The 21,781-nt window shown below is 50.1% G+C and overlaps 1 pseudogene and 2 gene segments (V, D, J or C); all 3 read left to right on the forward strand.

The window, feature by feature from the left end:
- Positions 1–6,045: 6,045 nt before the first annotated feature.
- On the forward strand, positions 6,046–6,724 carry LOC104371535 (immunoglobulin heavy variable 3-23-like). The segment is given in 3 exon segments: positions 6,046–6,069; positions 6,103–6,160; positions 6,280–6,724. Coding segments are annotated over 3 exon segments (527 nt in total).
- A 1,182-nt stretch (positions 6,725–7,906) lies between these two features.
- Positions 7,907–21,781, forward strand: part of LOC147525792 (Ig mu chain C region-like) — a 63,481-nt gene continuing 49,606 nt past the window's right edge. Inside the window, 3 exon segments of the C gene segment in view lie at positions 7,907–7,932; positions 8,126–8,632; positions 9,506–9,785. Coding sequence covers positions 7,907–7,932; positions 8,126–8,632; positions 9,506–9,785 — 813 coding nt within the window.
- On the forward strand, positions 20,720–21,372 carry LOC147525793 (immunoglobulin heavy variable 3-23 pseudogene; annotated as a pseudogene).

Consider the following 21,781-nt stretch of genomic DNA (forward strand, 5'->3'; position numbering starts at 1 on the left):
GGGTGCAGGGTTGGGTCAGCCCCACCTCCACCTTCCTCCTCCTCCTCCTCGCAGCCCTCCCAGGTAGGTGTCAGCCATCTTGGCCTCCTCTCCGGGCGCAGTCATTGGGTGGGACGACGTTGATGATGATGATGGTGTTGGTGGGACATGGCAACTCAACTCTCTCCTTCCTCCCTCCCCAGGGCTGCGGGCGGCCATGACGCTGGTGGAGTCCGGAGGGGTCTCCAGACCCCCGGCGGGTCGTTACGCCTCGTCTGCACCGGCTCCGGCTTCACCTTCGGCGATTTTGACATGATGTGGGCACGGCAGGCACCCGGGAAGGCGCTGGAGTTCGTCGCGGGTATCACCAACCGTGCTGGTTACACTGACTACGCACCGGCGGTGGAAGGACGTTTCACCATCTCCAGGGACAACTCCCAGAGCACGGTCACTCTGCAGATGAGCAGCCTCACGGCCGGTGACACGGCCACCTACTACTGCGCCAAAGATGCTGATGGTGCTGGTGGGGCTTATGGTGGTGGGACCCACCCTGGCACTGTGTCCCCAACGTCCCCAAACCTTCCCAGACCCCTGTGCGCAGTCCGGGGTCCCACACCCACCCCAGGGCCGGGTCCCAAATCTCAGGAGTTTCCCTCAAATCTGGTTGGTTTTGCCCTAAACCTCAACCATTTATCCCAATTCTTGACTGTTTTCACCCCAAACCTTCATCAACTGCTTCAAAACTCAACCGTTTGACCAAAATCTTGACCATCTCCACCAAAACTTGACAGTTTTTGCCCCAAACCTCGATTGTTTGCCCCAAACCTCAACCATTTGCCCAAAACCTTGACCATTTGCCCAAAACTTTGACCGTTTGGCCCCAAACCTTGACCATTTGACCCAAAGGTCATTGGTTCTGCCCCAAATTCCATGAGTTTTGCCCCAAATCTCAACTGTTTGCCCCAAAACTCCATCATCTTCACCAAACATCGGCTGGTTTTGCCCCACACCCCATCCTTTGCCCCAAACCTCAGATGTTTGGCCCAAACCTCAACCATTTGCCCCACGGCTCAACAGTTTTTTCCCAACATCTCATTGATTGCCCCAAATCTCGGTACTTTTGCACCAAATCTGAACCACTTGCCCCAAACCTCAACTATTTACCTCAAATCTTGACTGGTTTTGCCTGAAACCTCAACCATTTGGCCCAAACCTGAAGTTTTTACCAAAATCTTGATGGTTTCGGCCCCAAACCCCAACCGTTTGTCCCAAATCTCATTGGTTTTGCCCAAATTCTGTTGGGTTTGACCAAAATCTCAACCATTTGCACCAAAGATCAACCGTCTGACCCAAATCTCGACCGCTGTGGCCCCAAACGTTGACCATTTGCCCCACATCATGAATGTTTTTGCTCAAACCTCAACCATTTGCTCTGAACCTCAACCATCAGCTCCAAATCTTGACGATTTGACCCCAATGTCCACTGAATGTCTGCCAGGTAGGCGTCGGCCATCTTGACCTCCTCTCCGGGCGCGGTCATTGCATGGGTCTATGATGATGATGATGATGATGGTGATGGTGGGGCGTGACGACTCAACTCTCTCCTTCCTCCCTCCCCAGGGCTGCGGGCGGCCGTGATGCTGGTGGAGTCTGGAGGGGTCTCCAGACCCCCGGCGGGTCGTTACGCCTCGTCTGCACCGGCTCCGGCTTCGACTTCAGCAGCTTCTCCATGCACTGGGCACGGCAGGCGCCCGGGAAGGGGCTGGAATACGTCGCGGGTATTTATAGCACTGGTGGTAGCACAGACTACGCGCCGGCGGTCAAGGGCCGCTTCACCATCTCCAGGGACAACTCCCAGAGCACGGTCATGCTGCAGATGAGCAGCCTCACGGCCGGCGACACGGCCACCTACTACTGCGTCAAAGGTTCTGGTGCTTATGGTGGTTGTCCTGGTGCTGGTGGCATCAACCCCAGCACTGTGTCCCCAGTGTCCCTGCGCTGGGTCCCCAGACCTTCCCCAGACCCCTGTGCCCAGCCCAGACCCCCACACCCACCCCAGGTCCTGGCCCCAAACCTTGGCGGTTTGACCCCAAATCTGGTTAGATTTGCTCCAAACCTCAACCAATTGCCCCAAACCTTGACCTTTCACCCCAAATCTCCACTGGTTTGGCCCCAAACCTCGAGTGTCTTCACCAAATCTCAACCGTTCTTGCCCCAAACCTCAATGGTCGCCACCAATGTCCCAGATTTTGACCCAACCATCAACCATTTGCCCCAAACCTCAACTATTACCCCAAAGACCAGCTCTTGACCCCAAATTTTGACCATTCTTGCCCCAAAACGCAACTGTTTGACATAAATCTTGACCTTTTGTGTGAAACCTCAACTCTTGACTCCAAATCTTAAACATTTTTGTCCCAAACCCCATCTGTTTTTCCCCAAAACTCAACCATTTGCCCAAAACCTGGACCTTTTGCCCCAAATCTCATTGATTCTGCTCAAAGCCTGTTGGGTTTGGCCCAAACCTCAACTATTTGCCCAAAATCTTCACCATTTGCCCCAAATATTCACCATTCTCCTCCAAACTCATAGTTCTGCAATAGAACTTGACCGTTTGTCCCAAACATTGACCATTTGTCCCAAATTGTGACCGTTTCCATCAAACCTTGACTGGTGTTGACCCCAAATGCCACTGTTTGACCAAAACCTTGACCATTTGTGCCAAAACTCACCCGATTGCCTGAAATCTCATTGTTTTTCCCCAAATCTCAACCATTACTCCCAAATCTCAAACTTTTGCTCCAAAACCCAACTATTTGCCCCAGACCTTGACTGGTTTTGCCCCAAACCCACAATGTTTGCCCCAAATCTCGTTGGTTTTGCCCCAAGACTCAACCATTTCCCCAAACCTCAACTATTTCTCCAAATCCCGACTGGTTTTGCTCCAAACGTCCACCGTTTGCCCCAAATCCCGTCGTTGTGGCCCAGAACTCGTTGGCAGCCGGAGATGCCAGAGATGGAGACAAAGAAGGTGTGAGGGTCTGGGCTTGGTAGGAGGGTGCAGGGTTGGGTCAGCCCCACCTCCACCTTCCTCCTCCTCCTCCTTGCCGTCCTCCCAGGTAGGCGTCAGCCATCTTGACCTCCTGTCTGGGTGCGGTCATTGGGCGGGACGACGATGATGATGATGATGATGGTGATGGTGGGACGCGGCGACTCAACTCTCTCCTTCCTCCCTCCCCAGGGCTGCGGGCGGCCATGACACTGGTGGAGTCCGGAGGGGTCTCCAGACCCCCGGCGGGTCGTTACGCCTCGTCTGCACCGGCTCCGGCTTCACCTTCAGCAGCTTCTCCATGTACTGGGCATGGCAGGCGCCCGGGAAGGGGCTGGAATACGTTGCGGAAATTAGTAGCAGTGGTGGTTGGACAGGCTACGCGCCGGCGGTCAAGGGCCGCTTCACCATCTCCAGGGACAACTCCCAGAGCACGGTCACGCTGCAGATGAGCAGCCTCATGGCCGGCGACACGGCCACCTACTACTGCGCCAAAAGTTCTTTTGGTTATGGTGGTGGTACTGGTGATGCTGGTGCTGCTTTCATCGACCCCCGTGTCCCCAGTGTCCCCAGACCTTCCCCAGACCCCTGTGCCCAGCCCAGACACCCACACCCATCCCAGGTCCTGCTCCCAAACCTCGGCAATTTGACCCAAATTTGGTTGGTTTGGCCCCAGACCTCAGCCATTTGCACCAAACTTTGACCTTTTACCCCAAATCTTGACTGGTTTGGCCCCAAACCTCGAGTCTCTTCACCAATTCTCAACTGTTCTTGCCCCAAACCTCAATTATTTGCCACAAATGTCACAGATTTTGACCCGACCATCAACCATTTGCCCCAAACCTCAACTTTTTTCCCAAAACCTCAATCCTTTTTGCCCCAAATCCTGAGTGTTGGCCAAAAACTCAACCGTTTCGTCAACGCTTGGACTGTTTGCTCAAAACCGTGACTGTTGGCCCCAAATCTTGATCAGGTCCCAAACCTTGACCGTTTGACCCAAATCTGGTGGGTTTTGCTGTAAACCTCAACCATTTACTCCAAACCTTGACTGGTTTTGGCCCCAGCCTCAACCATTTCCACCAAACCTCAAATATTTGGCCCAAACCTCAACTCTTCACCGGAACCTTGACTGTTCCGGCACCAAACCCCAACCGTTGGCCTCAAATCTCGTTGGTTTTGCCCAAATTCTGTTGGTTTCACCCCAAATCTAAACCGTTTGCACCAAATATCAACTGTTTGCCCGAAATCTTGACTGTTTTTGCCCCAAACCTCAGCATTTGGCCCCAAATCTCAGTGGTTTTGCCCCAATCCTCAACAATTTTCCCAAACCTCAACTACTTACCCAAAATCTCAACCGTTTTTTGCCTCAAACCCCAACTGTTCACACCAAACCTTGACCGTTCCACCAAAGCTTGACCGTTGGCACCAAATCTCGCAGATTTTGACCCAAATCTCAACCACTTGCACCAAACTTCCACTATTTTCCCCAAATCCTGACTGGTTTTGCTCCAAAACTCAACTTTTGACCCCAAACCTTGACCATTTGCCCCAAATCCTGTCGTTGTGGCCCAGAACTCGTTGGCAGCCGGAGATGCCAGAGATGGAGACAAAGAAGGTGTGAGGGTCTGGGCTTGGTAGGAGGGTGCAGGGTTGGGTCAGCCCCACCTCCACCTTCCTCCTCCTCCTCCTCCTCGAAGCCCTCCCAGGTAGAAGTCGGCCATGTTGACCTCCTCTCCGGGCGCGGTCATTGGGTGGGACGATGATGATGCTGATGATGATGATGGTGGGACGCGGCGACTCAACTCTCTCCTTCCTCCCTCCCCAGGGCTGCGGGCGGCCGTGACGCTGGTGGAGTCCGGAGGGGGTCTCCAGACCCCCGGCGGGTCGTTACGCCTCGTCTGCACCGGCTCCGGCTTCACCTTCAGCAGCTTCGCCATGGGATGGATGCGACAGGCGCCCGGGAAGGGGCTGGAGTGGGTCGCGAGAATTGACAACGATGGTGACACATACTACGGGTCGGCGGTCAAGGGCCGCTTCACCATCTCCAGGGACGACTCCCAGAGCACGGTCACGCTGCAGATGAGCAGCCTCACGGCCGACGACACGGCCACCTACTACTGCGCCAAAAGTGCTGATGGTTATTATGGTGGTACTGGTGGTGCTGGTGCTGGTTACATTGACCCCCATGTCCCCAGTGTCCCCAGACCTTCCCCAGACCCCTGTGCCCAGCCCGGAACCCCACACCCAACCCAGGTCCTGCTCCCAAACCTCGGCCCTTTGACCAAAATCTGGTTGGTTTTGTCCAAACATCAACAATTTATCACGAATCTCGACCGATTTTGCCCCAAACCTCCATCATTTGCCCCAACCATCAGCCCTTGGCCCCAAATCTCCCTGGGTTTACACCAAATCTCCACCATTTGCCTCCAACCTCAACCATTTACTTCACATAAGACAGTTTGGCCCAAATCTCAACCATTTTTGCCCCAAATTTCAGCATTTTGGCCCAAATATCAGTCTTCTGCGAAATCGTGACTGTTTTGGCCCCAAATCCCAACCGTTTTTCGAAAACCTTGACCGTTTGCCCCAAATCTCATTGGTTATGCCCAAATTCTGTTGGGTTTGCCCCAAATCTCAACCGTTTGCACCAAACATCAACCTCTTGCCTCAAATCTTGACCGTTTTTGCCCCAAACCTCAGCGTTTGGCCCCAAATCTCAGTGGTTTTGCCCCAATCCTCAACAATTTTCCCAAAACTCAACTATTTACCCAAAATCTCCACCATTTTTTGCCCCAAACCCCAACTGTTCATCCCAAACCTTGACCATTCCACCAAAGCTTGACCGTTGGCACCAAATCTCGCAGATTTCGGCCCAAATCTCAACCACTTGCACCAAACTTCCACTATTTTCCCCAAATCCTGACTGGTTTTGCTCCAAAACTCAACTTTTGACCCCAAACCTTGACCATTTGCCCCAAATCCCGTCGTTGTGGCCCAGAACTCGTTGGCAGCCCGAGATGCCGGAGATGGAGACAAAGAAGGTGTGAGGGTCTGGGCTTGGTAGGAGGGTGCAGGGTTGGGTCAGCCCCACCTCCACCTTCCTCCTCCTCCTCCTCCTCGCAGCCCTCCCAGGTAGGCGTCGGCCATCTTGACCTCCTCTCCGAGTGTGGTCATTGGGTGGGACGATGATGGTGATGATGATGATGATGGTGGGACGTGGCGACTCAACTCTCTCCTTCCTCCCTCCCCAGGGCTGCGGGCGGCCATGACGCTGGTGGAGTCCGGAGGGGTCTCCAGACCCCCGGCGGGTCGTTACGCCTCGTCTGCACTGGCTCCGGCTTCGACTTCAGCAGCTTCGCCATGGGATGGATGCGACAGGCGCCTGGGAAGGGGCTGGAATACGTCGCGGGTATTAGCAGCAGTGGTGGTGACACAAGGTACGCGCCGGCGGTCAAGGGCCGCTTCACCATCTCCAGGGACAACTCCCAGAGCACGGTCACGCTGCAGATGAGCAGCCTCACGGCCGGCGACACGGCCACCTACTACTGCGCCAAACGTGCTAGTGGTGGTACTGGTACTTATGCTGGTGAGATCGACCCCCGTGTTCCCAGTGTCCCCAGACCTTCCCCAGACCCCTGTGCCCAGCCCGGGTCCCCACACCCACCCCAGAGCCTGCTCCCAAACCTCGGCGTTTGACCCAAGTCTTGACTCTGTGCCAAATTTGGTTGGTTTTGCCCCAAATCACAACAATTGATCCCAAATCTCCATCAATTTTGCCCCAAACCTCCATCGTTTGCCCCAACCATCAGCCCTTGGCCCCAAATCTCCCTGGGTTTACACCAAATCTCCACCATTTGCCTCCAACCTCAACCCTTTACTCCAAATCGAAGCAGTTTGACCCAAATCTTGATTGCTTTTGGCTCAAACCTCAACCATTTGGCTCAAACCTGAAGTCTCCTGCAAAATCTTGACTCTTTTGGCCCCAAATCCCAACTGTTGGCCCCAAATCTCATTGGTTCTGCGCAAATTCTGGTGAGTTTGACCCAAATCTCAACCATTTGCACCGAACATCAACCCTTTGCCCAAAATCTTGGCTGTTCTTGCCCCAAAATCCAACCTTTGCTGCAAACCTCAACCTTTGGCCCCAAATCTCAGTGGTTTTGCCTCAATTCTCAACAATTTTCTCCAAATCTCAACTATTTACCCAAAAGCTCAACTGTTTTTTGCCCCAAACCCCAACTGTTCACCCCAAACCTTGACCGTTCCATGAAAACCTTGACTGTTTGCCCCAAATCTTGTTGGTTTGGCCCCAAAACTCAACCATTTGCTCCAAACCTCAACTATCTTCAGAAAATCCTGACTGGTTTGTCTCCAAACCTCAAACATTTGCCCAAAACCCAACTGTTTTGCCCAGAACTCAACCGTTTGTCCGAAACCGTGACCGTTTTCTCCAAACCGAGACCCTTTGCCTCAAAGGTCAGTTGTTTGTCCTAAATCTTCTTCATTTGGACCCAAATCTCAAACATTTGCCCCAAATATCAAACTTTTACCCCAAATCTCAACTCTTTTCCTCAAAACCTTGACTATTTTGGGCACACACCTCAACTGCTCACCCCAAACCTCAGCCATTTGCCCCAAATCTCATTGGTTTTGCCCCAAGACTCAATCATTTTGCCAAATGGCGACTATTTCCCCAGATCCTGACTGGTTTTGACCCAAAACTCAGCCATTTTCCCAAACCTTGACCATTTGCCCCAAATCTCATTGGTTTTGCTCCAAAACTCAACCATTTGCCCCAAACCTTGACCATTTGCCCAAAACTTTGACCATTTGCCCCAAATCCTGTCGTTGTGACCCAGAACTCGTTGGCAGCCGGAGATGCCGGAGATGGAGACAAAGAAGGTGTGAGGGTCTGGGCTTGGTAGGAGGGTCAGCCCCACCTCCACCTTCCTCCTCCACCTCCTCACAGCCCTCACAGGTAGGCGTCGGCCATCTTGACCTCCTCTCCGGGCACGGTCATTGGATGGGACAACGATGATGATGGTGACGATGATGGTGGGACGCGGCGACTCAGCTCTCTCCTTCCTCCCTCCCCAGGGCTGCGGGCGGCCATGACGCTGGTGGAGTCCGGAGGGGTCTCCAGACCCCCGGTGGGTCGTTACGCCTCGTCTGCACCGGCTCCGGCTTCACCTTCAGCAGCTTCGGCATGCAGTGGGCACGGCAGGCGCCCGGGAAGGGGCTGGAGTGGGTCGCGGGTATTTATAGCACTGGTGGTATCACAGACTACGCATCGGCGGTCAAGGGCCGCTTCACCATCTCCAGGGACAACTCCCAGAGCACGGTCACGCTGCAGATGAGCAGCCTCACGGCCGACGACACGGCCACCTACTACTGCGCCAAAAGTGCTGCTAGTGGTACTGGTTATGTCAAAAGTGCTGGTGCTTATGGTGGTGGTCCTGGTGCTGGTGGCATCGACCCCAGAAACGTGTCCACAGTGTCCCTGCGCTGGGTCCCCAAACCTTCCCTAGACCCCTGTGCCCAGCCCGGGTCCCCACACCCACCCCAGGTCCTGCTCCCAAACCTCAGCCCTTTGATCAAAATCTGGTTGGTTTTGCCCCAAACCTCAACCATTTGCCCCAAATGTTGACCTTTTACCCCAAATCTCTATGGGTTTTGCCCCAAACCTTGAGTGTCTTTACCAAATCTCAACCGTTCTTGCCCCAAACCTCAACTGTTCACCACCAATGTCCAAGATTTTGACCCAACCGTCAACCATTTGCCCAAAACCTCAACTATTTCCCCAAAGACCAACTGTTGACCTCAAATTTTGACCATTTTTGCCCCAAAATGCAAATGTTTCGCCTAAACCTCGACCTCTTGTCTGAAACCTCAACTATTAACCCCAAATCTTGACCATTTTTGCCCCAAACCCCATCTGGTTTTCCCCAAAACTCGACCATTTGTCCAAAACCTGGACCCTTCGCCCCAAATCTCATTGATTCTGCTCAAAACCTGTTGGGTTTGCCCCAAACCTCAACTATTTGCCCCAAATCTCCACCATTCACCCCCAAACTCAGCCATCTGCCACACAACTTGACCGTTTGTCCCAAACATTAACCATTGGCCCCAAATTCTGGCCGTTTCCATCAAACCTTGACTGGTGTTGACCCAAAATGCCACTCTTTACCAAAACCTTGACCATTTTTGTCAAAACTGACCCGATTGCCTGAAATCTCATTGTGTTTCCCCAAATCTCAACCATTACTCCCAAATCTCAACCTTTTGCTCCAAAACCCAACTGTTTGCCCCAAACCTAGACTTGTTTTGACCCAAAATGCCACTCTTTGCCCAAAGCCTTGACCATTTGTCCCAAATCTCGTTGGTTTTGCTCCAAATCTCAACCCTTTCCCCTCTCCCTGGGGCGGTGGCCATCCCAGGGACCCCGAACCCCTCAACGTGTCCAACCGCCTATCCCAGCCGTGGAATGGGAGAGGGAAGAGTTTGGGGAGGGGTCACCTGCAGCAGCGACGACCTGAGCTGGGTGCGACAGGCGCCCGGGAAGGGGCTGGAGTTCGTCGCGGTAATTAACAGCGGTGGTGGCACCGGCTACGGGTCGGCGGTCAAGGGCCGCTTCACCATCTCCAGGGACAACTCCCAGAGCACGGTCACGCTGCAGATGAGCAGCCTCACGGCCGACGACACGGCCACCTACTACTGCACCAAAAGTGCTGGTGCTGGTGATGCTGGTGCTGGTCAGATCAAGCCCCGTGTCCCCAACGTCCCCAAACCTTCCCCAGACCCCCGTGCCCAGCCTGGACCCTCACACCCAACCCAGGTCCTGGGCTCGGCCCTTTGACACAAGTCTCATTGGATTTACCCCAAACTTTGGCCATTTTCTCCAAAATCTTGACCGATTTTGCCCCCAACCTCCATCATTTGCCCCAACCATCAGCCCTTGGCCCCAGATCTCACTGGGTTTACACCAAATCTCCACCATTTGCCTCCAACCTCAACCCTTTACCCCAAATCAAGACACTTCCACCCAAATCTCAACTGGTTTTGCCCCAAACCTCAATCATTCGGCCTGAACCTGAAGTCTTCTCCAAAATCTTGACTCTTTTGGCCCCAAATCCCAACTGTTGGCCCCAGATCTCATTGGTTCTGCACAAATTCTGGTGAGCTTGACCCAAATCTCAACCATTTGCACCAAACATCAACCCTTTGACCAAAATCTCAAATGTTTTTACCCCAAACTCCAACCTTTGCTGCAAACCTCAACCTTTGGCTTCAAATCTCAGTGATTTTGCCTCAATTCTCAACAATTTGCCGCAAATCTCAACTATTTACCCAAAAGCTCAACTGTTTTTTACCCCAAACCCCAACTGTTCATCCCAAATCTTGACCGTTCCGTGAAAACCTTGACTGTTTGCCCCAAATCTTGTTGGTTTGGCCCCAAGACTCAACCATTTGCTCCAAACCTCAACTATCTTCAGAAAATCCTGACTGGTTTGTCTCCAAACCTCAAACATTTGCCCAAAACCCAACTGTTTTGCCCAGAACTCAACCGTTTGTCCGAAACCGTGACCGTTTTCTCCAAACCGAGACCCTTTGCCTCAAAGGTCAGTTGTTTGTCCTAAATCTTCTTCATTTGGACCCAAATCTCAAACATTTGCCCCAAATATCAAACTTTTACCCCAAATCTCAACTCTTTTCCTCAAAACCTTGACTATTTTGGGCACACACCTCAACTGCTCACCCCAAACCTCAGCCATTTGCCCCAAATCTCATTGGTTTTGCCCCAAGACTCAATCATTTTGCCAAATGGCGACTATTTCCCCAGATCCTGACTGGTTTTGACCCAAAACTCAGCCATTTTCCCAAACCTTGACCATTTGCCCCAAATCTCATTGGTTTTGCTCCAAAACTCAACCATTTGCCCCAAACCTTGACCATTTGCCCAAAACTTTGACCATTTGCCCCAAATCCTGTCGTTGTGGCCCAGAACTCGTTGGCAGCCGGAGATGCCGGAGATGGAGACAAAGAAGGTGTGAGGGTCTGGGCTTGGTAGGAGGGTCAGCCCCACCTCCACCTTCCTCCTCCACCTCCTCACAGCCCTCACAGGTAGGCGTCGGCCATCTTGACCTCCTCTCCGGGCACGGTCATTGGATGGGACAACGATGATGATGGTGACGATGATGGTGGGACGCGGCGACTCAGCTCTCTCCTTCCTCCCTCCCCAGGGCTGCGGGCGGCCATGACGCTGGTGGAGTCCGGAGGGGTCTCCAGACCCCCGGTGGGTCGTTACGCCTCGTCTGCACCGGCTCCGGCTTCACCTTCAGCAGCTTCGGCATGCAGTGGGCACGGCAGGCGCCCGGGAAGGGGCTGGAGTGGGTCGCGGGTATTTATAGCACTGGTGGTATCACAGACTACGCATCGGCGGTCAAGGGCCGCTTCACCATCTCCAGGGACAACTCCCAGAGCACGGTCACGCTGCAGATGAGCAGCCTCACGGCCGACGACACGGCCACCTACTACTGCGCCAAAAGTGCTGCTAGTGGTACTGGTTATGTCAAAAGTGCTGGTGCTTATGGTGGTGGTCCTGGTGCTGGTGGCATCGACCCCAGAAACGTGTCCACAGTGTCCCTGCGCTGGGTCCCCAAACCTTCCCTAGACCCCTGTGCCCAGCCCGGGTCCCCACACCCACCCCAGGTCCTGCTCCCAAACCTCAGCCCTTTGATCAAAATCTGGTTGGTTTTGCCCCAAACCTCAACCATTTGCCCCAAATGTTGACCTTTTACCCCAAATCTCTATGGGTTTTGCCCCAAACCTTGAGTGTCTTTACCAAATCTCAACCGTTCTTGCCCCAAACCTCAACTGTTCACCACCAATGTCCAAGATTTTGACCCAACCGTCAACCATTTGCCCAAAACCTCAACTATTTCCCCAAAGACCAACTGTTGACCTCAAATTTTGACCATTTTTGCCCCAAAATGCAAATGTTTCGCCTAAACCTCGACCTCTTGTCTGAAACCTCAACTATTAACCCCAAATCTTGACCATTTTTGCCCCAAACCCCATCTGGTTTTCCCCAAAACTCGACCATTTGTCCAAAACCTGGACCCTTCGCCCCAAATCTCATTGATTCTGCTCAAACCTGTTGGGTTTGCCCCAAACCTCAACTATTTGCCCCAAATCTCCACCATTCACCCCCAAACTCAGCCATCTGCCACACAACTTGACCGTTTGTCCCAAACATTAACCATTGGCCCCAAATTCTGACCGTTTCCATCAAACCTTGACTGGTGTTGACCCAAAATGCCACTCTTTACCAAAACCTTGACCATTTTTGTCAAAACTGACCCGATTGCCTGAAATCTCATTGTGTTTCCCCAAATCTCAACCATTACTCCCAAATCTCAACCTTTTGCTCCAAAACCCAACTGTTTGCCCCAAACCTTGACTTGTTTTGACCCAAAATGCCACTCTTTGCCCAAAGCCTTGACCATTTGTCCCAAATCTCGTTGGTTTTGCTCCAAATCTCAACCCTTTCCCCTCTCCCTGGGGCGGTGGCCATCCCAGGGACCCCGAACCCCTCAACGTGTCCAACCGTCTATCCCAGCCGTGGAATGGGAGAGGGAAGAGTTTGGGGAGGGGTCACCTGCAGCAGCGACGACCTGAGCTGGGTGCGACAGGCGCCCGGGAAGGGGCTGGAGTTCGTCGCGGTAATTAACAGCGGTGGTGGCACCGGCTACGGGTCGGCGGTCAAGGGCCGCTTCACCATCTCCAGGGACAACTCCCAGAGCACGGTCACGCTGCAGATGAGCAGCCTCACGGCCGACGACACGGCCACCTACTACTGCGCCAAAAGTGCTGGTGGTTATTATGGTGGTGCTGCTGCTGGTGGTTATTATGGTGGCCTCAACCCCAGCACCGTGTCCCCAGTGTCCCTGCGCTGGGTCCCCAAACCTTCCCCAGACTCCTGTGCCCAGCCCAGAACCCCACACCCACCCAGGTCCTGCTCCCAAACCTAAACCCTGTGACCCAAATCTGGTTGGTTTGGCCCCAAACCTCAACCATTTACCTCAAATCTCAACTGATTTTGCCCCAAACCTCCATCATTTGCCCCAACCATCAGCCCTTGGCCCCAAATCTCACTGGGTTTACACCAAATCTCCACCATTTGCCTCCAACCCCAACTGTTTACTCCAGATCGAAACAATTCCGCCCAAATATCGACCATTTTTGCCCCAAACTTCAACCATTTGACCTAAACCTCAACTCCTCACCAAAATCTTGACTCTTTTGGCACCAAATCCCAACCATTTTTCGATAACCTTGACCATTTGCCCCAAATCTCATTGGTTATGCCCAAATTCTGTTGGTTTCACCCCAAATCTCAACCATTTGCACCAAACATCAACCCTTTGCCTTAAATCTCGACCGGTTTTGCCCCAAACCTTGGTGTTTGGGCCCAAATTTCATTGGTTTTGCCCCAATCCTCAACAATATTCACCAAAACTCAACTATTTACCCAAAATCTTGACTGTTTTTTGCCCCAAAACCCAACTGTTCACCCCAAACCTTGACTGTTCCATCACAACCTCAACCATTTGCCCCAAATCTTGTTGGTTTTGCCCCAAGACTCAACCATTTCTCCAAACCTCAATTATTTTCCCAAATCCTGACTGGTTTGGCCCCAAATCCCAACTGTTGGCCCCAGACCTTGACCCTTTGCCCCAAATTCTGTCGTTGTGGCCCAGAACTCGTTGGCAGCCGGAGATGCCGGAGATGGAGACAAAGAAGGTGTGAGGGTCTGGGCTTGGTAGGAGGGTGCAGGGTTGGGTCAGCCCCACCTCCACCTTCCTCCTCCTCCTCCTCGCAGCCCTCCCAGGTAGGCGTCGGCCATCTTGACCTCCTCTCCAGGCACGGTCATTGGGTGGGACGATGATGGTGATGATGATGATGGTGGTGGGACGCGGCGACTCAACTCTCTCCTTCCTCCCTCCCCAGGGCTGCGGGCGGCCATGACGCTGGTGGAGTCCGGAGGGGTCTCCAGACCCCCGGCGGGTCGTTACGCCTCGTCTGCACCGGCTCCGGCTTCACCTTCAGCAGCTTCACCATGGGATGGATGCGGCAGGCACCTGGGAAGGGGCTGGAATACGTCGCGGCTATTAGCACTGGTGGTGGTTGGACAGGCTACGGGTCGGCGGTCAAGGGCCGCTTCACCATCTCCAGGGACAACTCCCAGAGCACGGTCACGCTGCAGATGAGCAGCCTCACGGCCGACGACACGGCCAACTACTACTGCGTCAAACATGCTGGTGGTGGTGGTAGTGCTAATTTGATCAATCCCCGTCTCCCCAGTGTCCCCAAACCTTCTCGTGTGCCCAGCCTGGACCCCCACACCCAACCCAGGTCCTGGTTACACCTCGGCCCTTTGAACCAAACCCCCATCTTGACTCCAAATCTCGACTGATTTTGCCCCAACCCTCCATCATTTGCCCCAACCATCAGCCCTTGGCCCCAAATCTCACTGGGTTTACACCAAATCTCCACCATCTGCCTCCAACCTCAACCATTTACTCCAAATAAGACAATTCCACCCAAATCTTGACCATTTTTGCCCCAAACTTCAACCTTTCATCCCAAGTCTCTACTCTTCACCAAAATCTTGACTGTTTCGACCCCAAACCCCAACTGTTTGCCCCAAATCTTGACCATTTGCCCCAAATCTCATTGGTTTTGCCCAAATTCTGTTGGGTTTGCCCCAAGTCTCAACCATTTGCCCCAAACATTAACACTTTGTCTTAAATCTCGACCAATTTTGCCCCAAACCTCATCATTTGGCCCCAAATTTCAGTGGTTTTGCCCCAATCCTCGACAATTTTCCCCAAAACTCAACTATTTACCCAATCTCAACCATTTTTTACTCCGAACTTGAACCGTTTGCCGCAAACCTTGATCGTTCTGACAAAATTTTACTGTTGGCCCCAAATCTCCCTGGTTTTGACCCAAATCTCAACCATTTGCACCAAACATCAACTATTTTCCCCAAACCCTGACTGGTTTTGCTCCAAAACTCAACTGTTGACCCCAAACTTTGACCATTTGCCCCAAATCCCGTCGTTGTGGCCCAGAACTCGTTGGCAGCCGGAGATGCCGGAGATGGAGACAAAGAAGGTGTGAGGGTCTGGGCTTGGTAGGAGGGTGCAGGGTTGGGTCAGCCCCACCTCCACCTTCCTCCTCCTCCTCCTTGCAGCCCTCCCAGGTAGGCATCGGCCATCTTGACCTCCTCTCCAGGCACGGTCATTGGGTGGGACGATGATGATGATGATGAAGGTGATGGTGGGACGCGGCGACTCAACTCTCTCCTTCCTCCCTCCCCAGGGCTGCGGGCGGCCGTGACGCTGGTGGAGTCCGGAGGGGTCTCCAGACCCCCGGCGGGTCGTTACGCCTCGTCTGCACCGGCTCCGGCTTCACCTTCAGCAGCTTCGGCATGAACTGGGCACGGCAGGCGCCCGGGAAGGGACTGGAGTGGGTCGCGGGTACTACTGGTGGTGGTGGTAGCACATACTACGCGCCGGCGGTCAAAGGCCGCTTCACCATCTCCAAGGACAACTCCCAGAGCACGGTCACGCTGCAGATGAGCAGCCTCACGGCCGACGACACGGCCACCTACTACTGCGCTAGAAGTGCTTATGGTGGTATTGGTGGTACTGGTGCTGCTTTCATCGACCCCAGCACCGTGTCCTCAGCGTCCCCAGACCTTCCCCAGACCCCTGTGCCCAGCCTGGACCCCCACACCCACCCAGGTCCTGCTCCCAAACCTCAGCCTTTTATCCCAAGTTCTCAACTGTTTTCACTCAAACCCTAATAATTTGACCCAAATCTCCACCATTTTGCACAAAACTCAACCGTTTGCCCAAAATCTCAACCGCCTTCACCACACCTTGACTGGTTTTGCCCCAAAACTCAACCATTTGCCCCAGAATATCAACCGCCTTCACCACACCTTGACTGGTTTTGCCCCAAACCTCAACCATTTGCCCCAAAACGCAACTCTTTACCCCAATTCTTGACTCTTTTCACCCCAAACCTTCATCATGTGCCCCAAAACTTAGCTGTTTGTTTTAAATCTCGACCGTCTCCACCAAAACTTGATGGTTTTTGCCCCAAACCTTGACCGTTTGCCCCAAAGGCCATTGGTTCTGCCACAAATTCCATGAGTTTTGCCCCAAATCTCAACTCTTTGCCCCAAAACTCCATCATCTTCACCAAACATTGGCTGGTTTTGCCCCAAACCCCATCCTTTGCCCCAAATCTCAGATGTTTGGCCCCAGACATATTTGTCCGGAGGGGTCTCCAGACCCCTGGCGGGTCGTTACGCCTCATCTGCACCGGCTCCGGCTTCACCTTCGGCGACTTCTCCATGGTTTGGACACGGGAAGGGGCTGGAGTTCATCGTGGAAGTCTGGTACGATGGTGGGAAAATGTACTACGTGCCGGCCGTGGAAGGACGTTTCACCATCTCCAAGGACTTCTCCCAGAGCACGGTCACGCTGCAGATGGACAACCTCATGGTGACGACTCGGCCACCTACTACTGCGCCAAAGATGCTTGTGGTGGTGGGACCCAAATCCCAACCCCTTCTTGGAGCCGTTCCGCAATGACCCACGTCCCGTAGCGTGTGCAGACCCTTCCACCAAGCACAAAACTCTTCATCGAGCCAAAATCCTGGAGTTTTGCCCCAAAACGCTGCCCTTCACCTCTTCTTTGAGGGCTCCAGCTTCACCTTCCGTTGTTCTGGAATCTTCTGAGGGCAACAGGTGCCCGGAATTGTCCCAAAATTGGTGTGTTGAGCCCAAATTCCTGTTCCAAGCACAGACATCCTTCAACTGCAACCCCTGAACTCCACTGTCTTCCCAAAAAATCCCATTATTTTCCTCCAAAATCCCATTTTCTTCCCGAAAATCCCATTATCTTCTCCAAAAACTCAATTATCCTCCCCAAAACCCCATTATCTTCTCCCAAAGTCCCATTATCTTACCAAAAATCCCATTATCTTCCCCAAAATCCCATTATCTTCTCCAAAAACTCCGTTATTCTCCCCAAAATCCCGTTATCTTTCAAAATACCTATGATCCTGCCCCAAAATCACGTTTTATCTACCAAAATCCCACTGTCTTCCCAAAAAATCCCATTATCTTCCTCCAAAATCCCATTTTCTTCACGAAAATCCCATTTTCTTCCCGAAAATCCCATTATCTTCTCCAAAAACTCAATTATCCTCCCCAAAACCTCATTATCTTCTCTCAAAGTCCCATTACCTTACCAAAAATCCCATTATCTTCCCCCAAATCCCATTATCTTCTCGAAAAACTCCGTTATCCTCCCCAAAATCCTGTTATCTTTCCAAAAACCCATTATCCCGCCCCAAAATACCATTTTATCTACCAAAATCCCATTATCTTTCCAAAAATCCCATTATCTTCCCCTAAATCCCATTATCTTCTCCAAAAACTCCATTATCCTCCCCCAAATCCCATTATCTTCCCCAAAATCCCATTATCCTCCCCAAAAATATCATTTTATCCTCCAAAATCCCATTATCTTCCCCAAAATCCCACTATCCTCCCCAAAAATACCATTTTATCCTCCAAAATCCCATTATCTTCCCCCAAAATCCCATTATACTCCCCCAAAAAACCATTTTATCCCCAAACTCCATTATTTTCCCTCAAATCCCATTATCTTCCTCCAAAATCCCATTATTTTCCCCAAAACTCCATTATTTTCCCCCAAATCCCATCATTTTCCCCAAAACTCCATTATTTTCCCCAAAACTTCGTTATTTTCCCCCAAATCCCATTATTTTCCCCAAAACCTCATTGTTTTCCCCCAAATCACATTATTTTCCCCAAAACTCCATTATCTTCCCCCAAAACTCCATAATTTTCCCTCAAATCCCATTATTTTCCACAAAACTCCATTATTTTCCCCAAAACTCCGTTATTTTCCCTCAAATCCCATTATTTTCTACAAAAATCACATTATTTTCCCCCAAATTCCATTATCTTCCCCCAAAACTCCATTATTTTCCCTCAAATCCCATTATATTCCCCAAAACCTCATTATTTTCCCCCAAAATCTCATTATTTTCCCCAAAACTTCATTATCTTCTCCCAAAACTCCGTAATTTTCCCTCAAATCCCATTATTTCCCCAAAACCTCTGTTATTTTCCCTTAAATCCCATTATTTTCCCCAAAATTCCGTTATTTTCCCCAAAATTCCATTATTTTCCCTCAAATCCCATTATTTTCCCCAAAATTCCGTTATTTTCTCCAAAATTCCGTTATTTTCCCCCAAATTCCGTGATTTTCCCTCAAATCCCATTATTTCCCCCGGAGGGGGCAATTAAATAGTTAATTTATTAATTACTGATTCAATTAATCAGCGTTAATAATTAATCGGGGGGGCGCAAAGATTAAATTAATGTAATTATTAATTTAATCATTAAATTAATCAGCGTCATTAATTAATTAGGGGCTGCAGAGCTTTGCAATTAATTAATTTAATATCGAATAGATGTGAGGATGCTCTGCAGGGCTTAATTAATTAAATGAATATTAATAAGGTATCAGGGAGCCCTAGAGAGCTGTTAATTAATTAACTGAACATTAAAAAGGTATAAAGGAGCCCTGCAGAGCTATTAATTAATTAATTGAACATTAAAAAGGTATAAAGGAGTCCTACAGAGCTATTAATTAATTAATTCAGTATTAAGAAGGGAGACAAGTTCCCTGCAGAGCTATTAATTAATTAATTGATTATTAAAAAGCCCCAAGAGTGCCCTGCGGGGCTGTTAATTAATTAATTCGACATTAAAAAGGTACGAGGGCTGGCAATTAATTAATTTGACGTCAAAACCATCTCAGGGCTCGCAATTAATTAATTTAATAGAAAATAAACCACAAGGGGGCGCTGCGGAGCTTGTTATTAATTAGTTCAATTAAAAAAATGCTCTAAGGGCTCGCAATTAATTAATTTAATATCAAACCCACTATCGGGGCTGGCCATTAATTAATTGGCTATTAAATGAGCTACAAGGTCTGGCTGGAGGGCTGGAAATTAATTAATTTGATATTAAGAAGATCAAAGGGCTCGCAATTAATTAATTAACAGGTGAAAAACATCAGGAGGGCCTGCAGCTAATTAATTTATTATTAGAAAGATAGAAGGACTTGCAATTAATTAGCTTAATATTAGAGAGATCTAAGGACTTGCAATTAATTAGTTTAATAGTAGACAGAAATGCGGGCTTGCAATTAATTAATTAATAGATGAAAACATCAGAAGAGCTTGCGATTAATTAATTTGATATTAGAGGGACATAAAGGCCTGCAATTAATTAGCTTAATATTAGACAGATACAAGGGTTTGCAATTAATTAGTTTAATATTAGAGAAAGACAAGGGCTTGCAGCTAATTAATTCATTATTAGAAAGACAGGAGGACTTGCAATTAATTAATTTAGTATTAGAAAGATAGAAGGACTTGCAATTAATTAGTTTAATATTAGAGGGACACAAGGGCTTGCAATTAATTAATTTCATATTAGAGTAATACAAGGGCTTGCAATTAATTAATTTGATATTGAAAAGCACGATTAATTAATCTAATATTAAAAAAGGACCAATGGGCTCGCAATTAATTAATTAGCTTAATAGAAAACCAGCTGTGAGGGCGCTTGCGATTAATTAACACAAAAAAGGAGAAGGATTGATATTCCTTTAATATTTTTTAATAATTTAATGAATTCTATTAATCTGATCGATTTTAAAGCTCAATTAATTAATTGTAATTCACCTGTTATTAGCATGAGGATTCTTATTGATATTATTAGAGGATTATTATATTATTATTTTATTATTAGAGGATTATTGTGTTATTACATTATTGTTAGAGGATTATTATATTATTAGAGTATTATTATATTATTATATTGTTATTAGAAGATTATTATATTATGTTATTAGAGGCTTATTCTATTATTATATTATTATTAGAGGGTTATTATATTATTATATTACTATTAGAGGATTATTATATTATTATTAGAGGATTATTATATTATTATATTACTATTAGAGGCTTATTATATTATTATTAGAGGATTATTATATTATTATATTACTATTAGAGGCTTATTATATTATTATTAGAGGATTATTATATTATTATATTACTATTAGAGGCTTATTATATTATTATTAGAGGATTGTTTTATTATTATATTATTATTAGTGGGTTATTATATTATTATTGGAGGATTATTATATGTTTATATTCTTATTAGAGGATTACTATATGTTTATATTATTAGAGGATGATTATTAATTAATTAAAATTCATGAATCGCAATTAATTAATCGTAATTAATCAATTTAATATCAAAACCATCTCACGGGCCGGCGATTAATTAATTAATCGGTGTAAACAAGTGGCCCGCCGGGACCTCGTGATTAATTAAGCGATTAATCACCCCCCCTAATAATCCGCTAATCCTGGGGGGGCGTGGCCTGGAGGGGGGGGGCGTGGCCACGCAAGCCCCGCCCCCTCCAGCTCCTTCAAAACCCGTTGCCGGCGCCGTGGTGGCACATCCCGCCCTTCCTCCCCTCCTCTTCCTCACCATGGACGCCCGCTCGGCTTCCACCGTCCTCCTCCTCCTCCTCGCCGCCCTCCCAGGTAGGCGGCGGCCATCTTGGCCTCCTCTCCGGGCGCGATCATTGGGTGGGACGATGATGGTGATGATGATGATGATGGTGGGACGCGGTGACTCAACTCTCTCCTTCCTCCCTCCCCAGGGCTGCGGGCGGCCGTGACGCTGGTGGAGTCCGGAGGGGGTCTCCAGACCCCCGGCGGGTCGTTACGCCTCGTCTGCACCGGCTCCGGCTTCACCTTCGGCGACGCCGCCATGATGTGGGCGCGGCAGGCGCCGGGGAAGGGGTTGGAGTGGGTGGCGGGGCTGGGGGAGGGTGGTGGGGCGTCCTACGGGCCGGCGGCGCGAGACCGAGGCAGCGTCTCCCGGGACATCTCCATGGTGACGTTGCGGTTGGATGAGCTGCAAGCCGACGACACGGCCACCTACTACTGCGCGAAAGCTGGTGCTCACGGTGGTGCCGGCGGGCGGGGGAGGTCGGCAAAAACTCAACCAAACACAATCAAACTCAACCAAACTCAACCAAACTCAACCAACTCAACCAAACTCAACTCAACCAAACTCGACCAACTCAACCAAACTCAACCAACTCAACCAAACCCAACCAAACTCAACCCAACTTGACCCAACTCAACCAAACTCAACCAACTCAACCAAACTCGACCCAACTCAACCAACCCAACCCAACCAAACTCAAAGAAACCCAACCGAACTCAACCCAACTCAACTCAACTCAACCAACTCAACCAAACTCAACCAAACTCGACCCAACTCGACCCAACTCAACCAACCAAACCCAACCAAACTCAACCCAACTCAACCCAACTCAACCAAACCCAACCAAACCCAACCAAACTCAACCCAACTCGACCCAACTCAACCAAACTCAACCAACTCAACCAAACTCGACCCAACTTCACCCAACTCAACCGACCCAACCAAACTCAACAAAATCCAACTGAACTCGACCCAACTCAACCAACTCAACCAAACTCAACCAAACTCAACCCAACTCGACCCAACTCGACCCAAC

The sequence above is a fragment of the Tauraco erythrolophus genome, unplaced genomic scaffold (assembly GCF_009769465.1).
Source record: "Tauraco erythrolophus isolate bTauEry1 unplaced genomic scaffold, bTauEry1.pri scaffold_68_arrow_ctg1, whole genome shotgun sequence".
NCBI lineage: Eukaryota > Metazoa > Chordata > Aves > Musophagiformes > Musophagidae > Tauraco > Tauraco erythrolophus.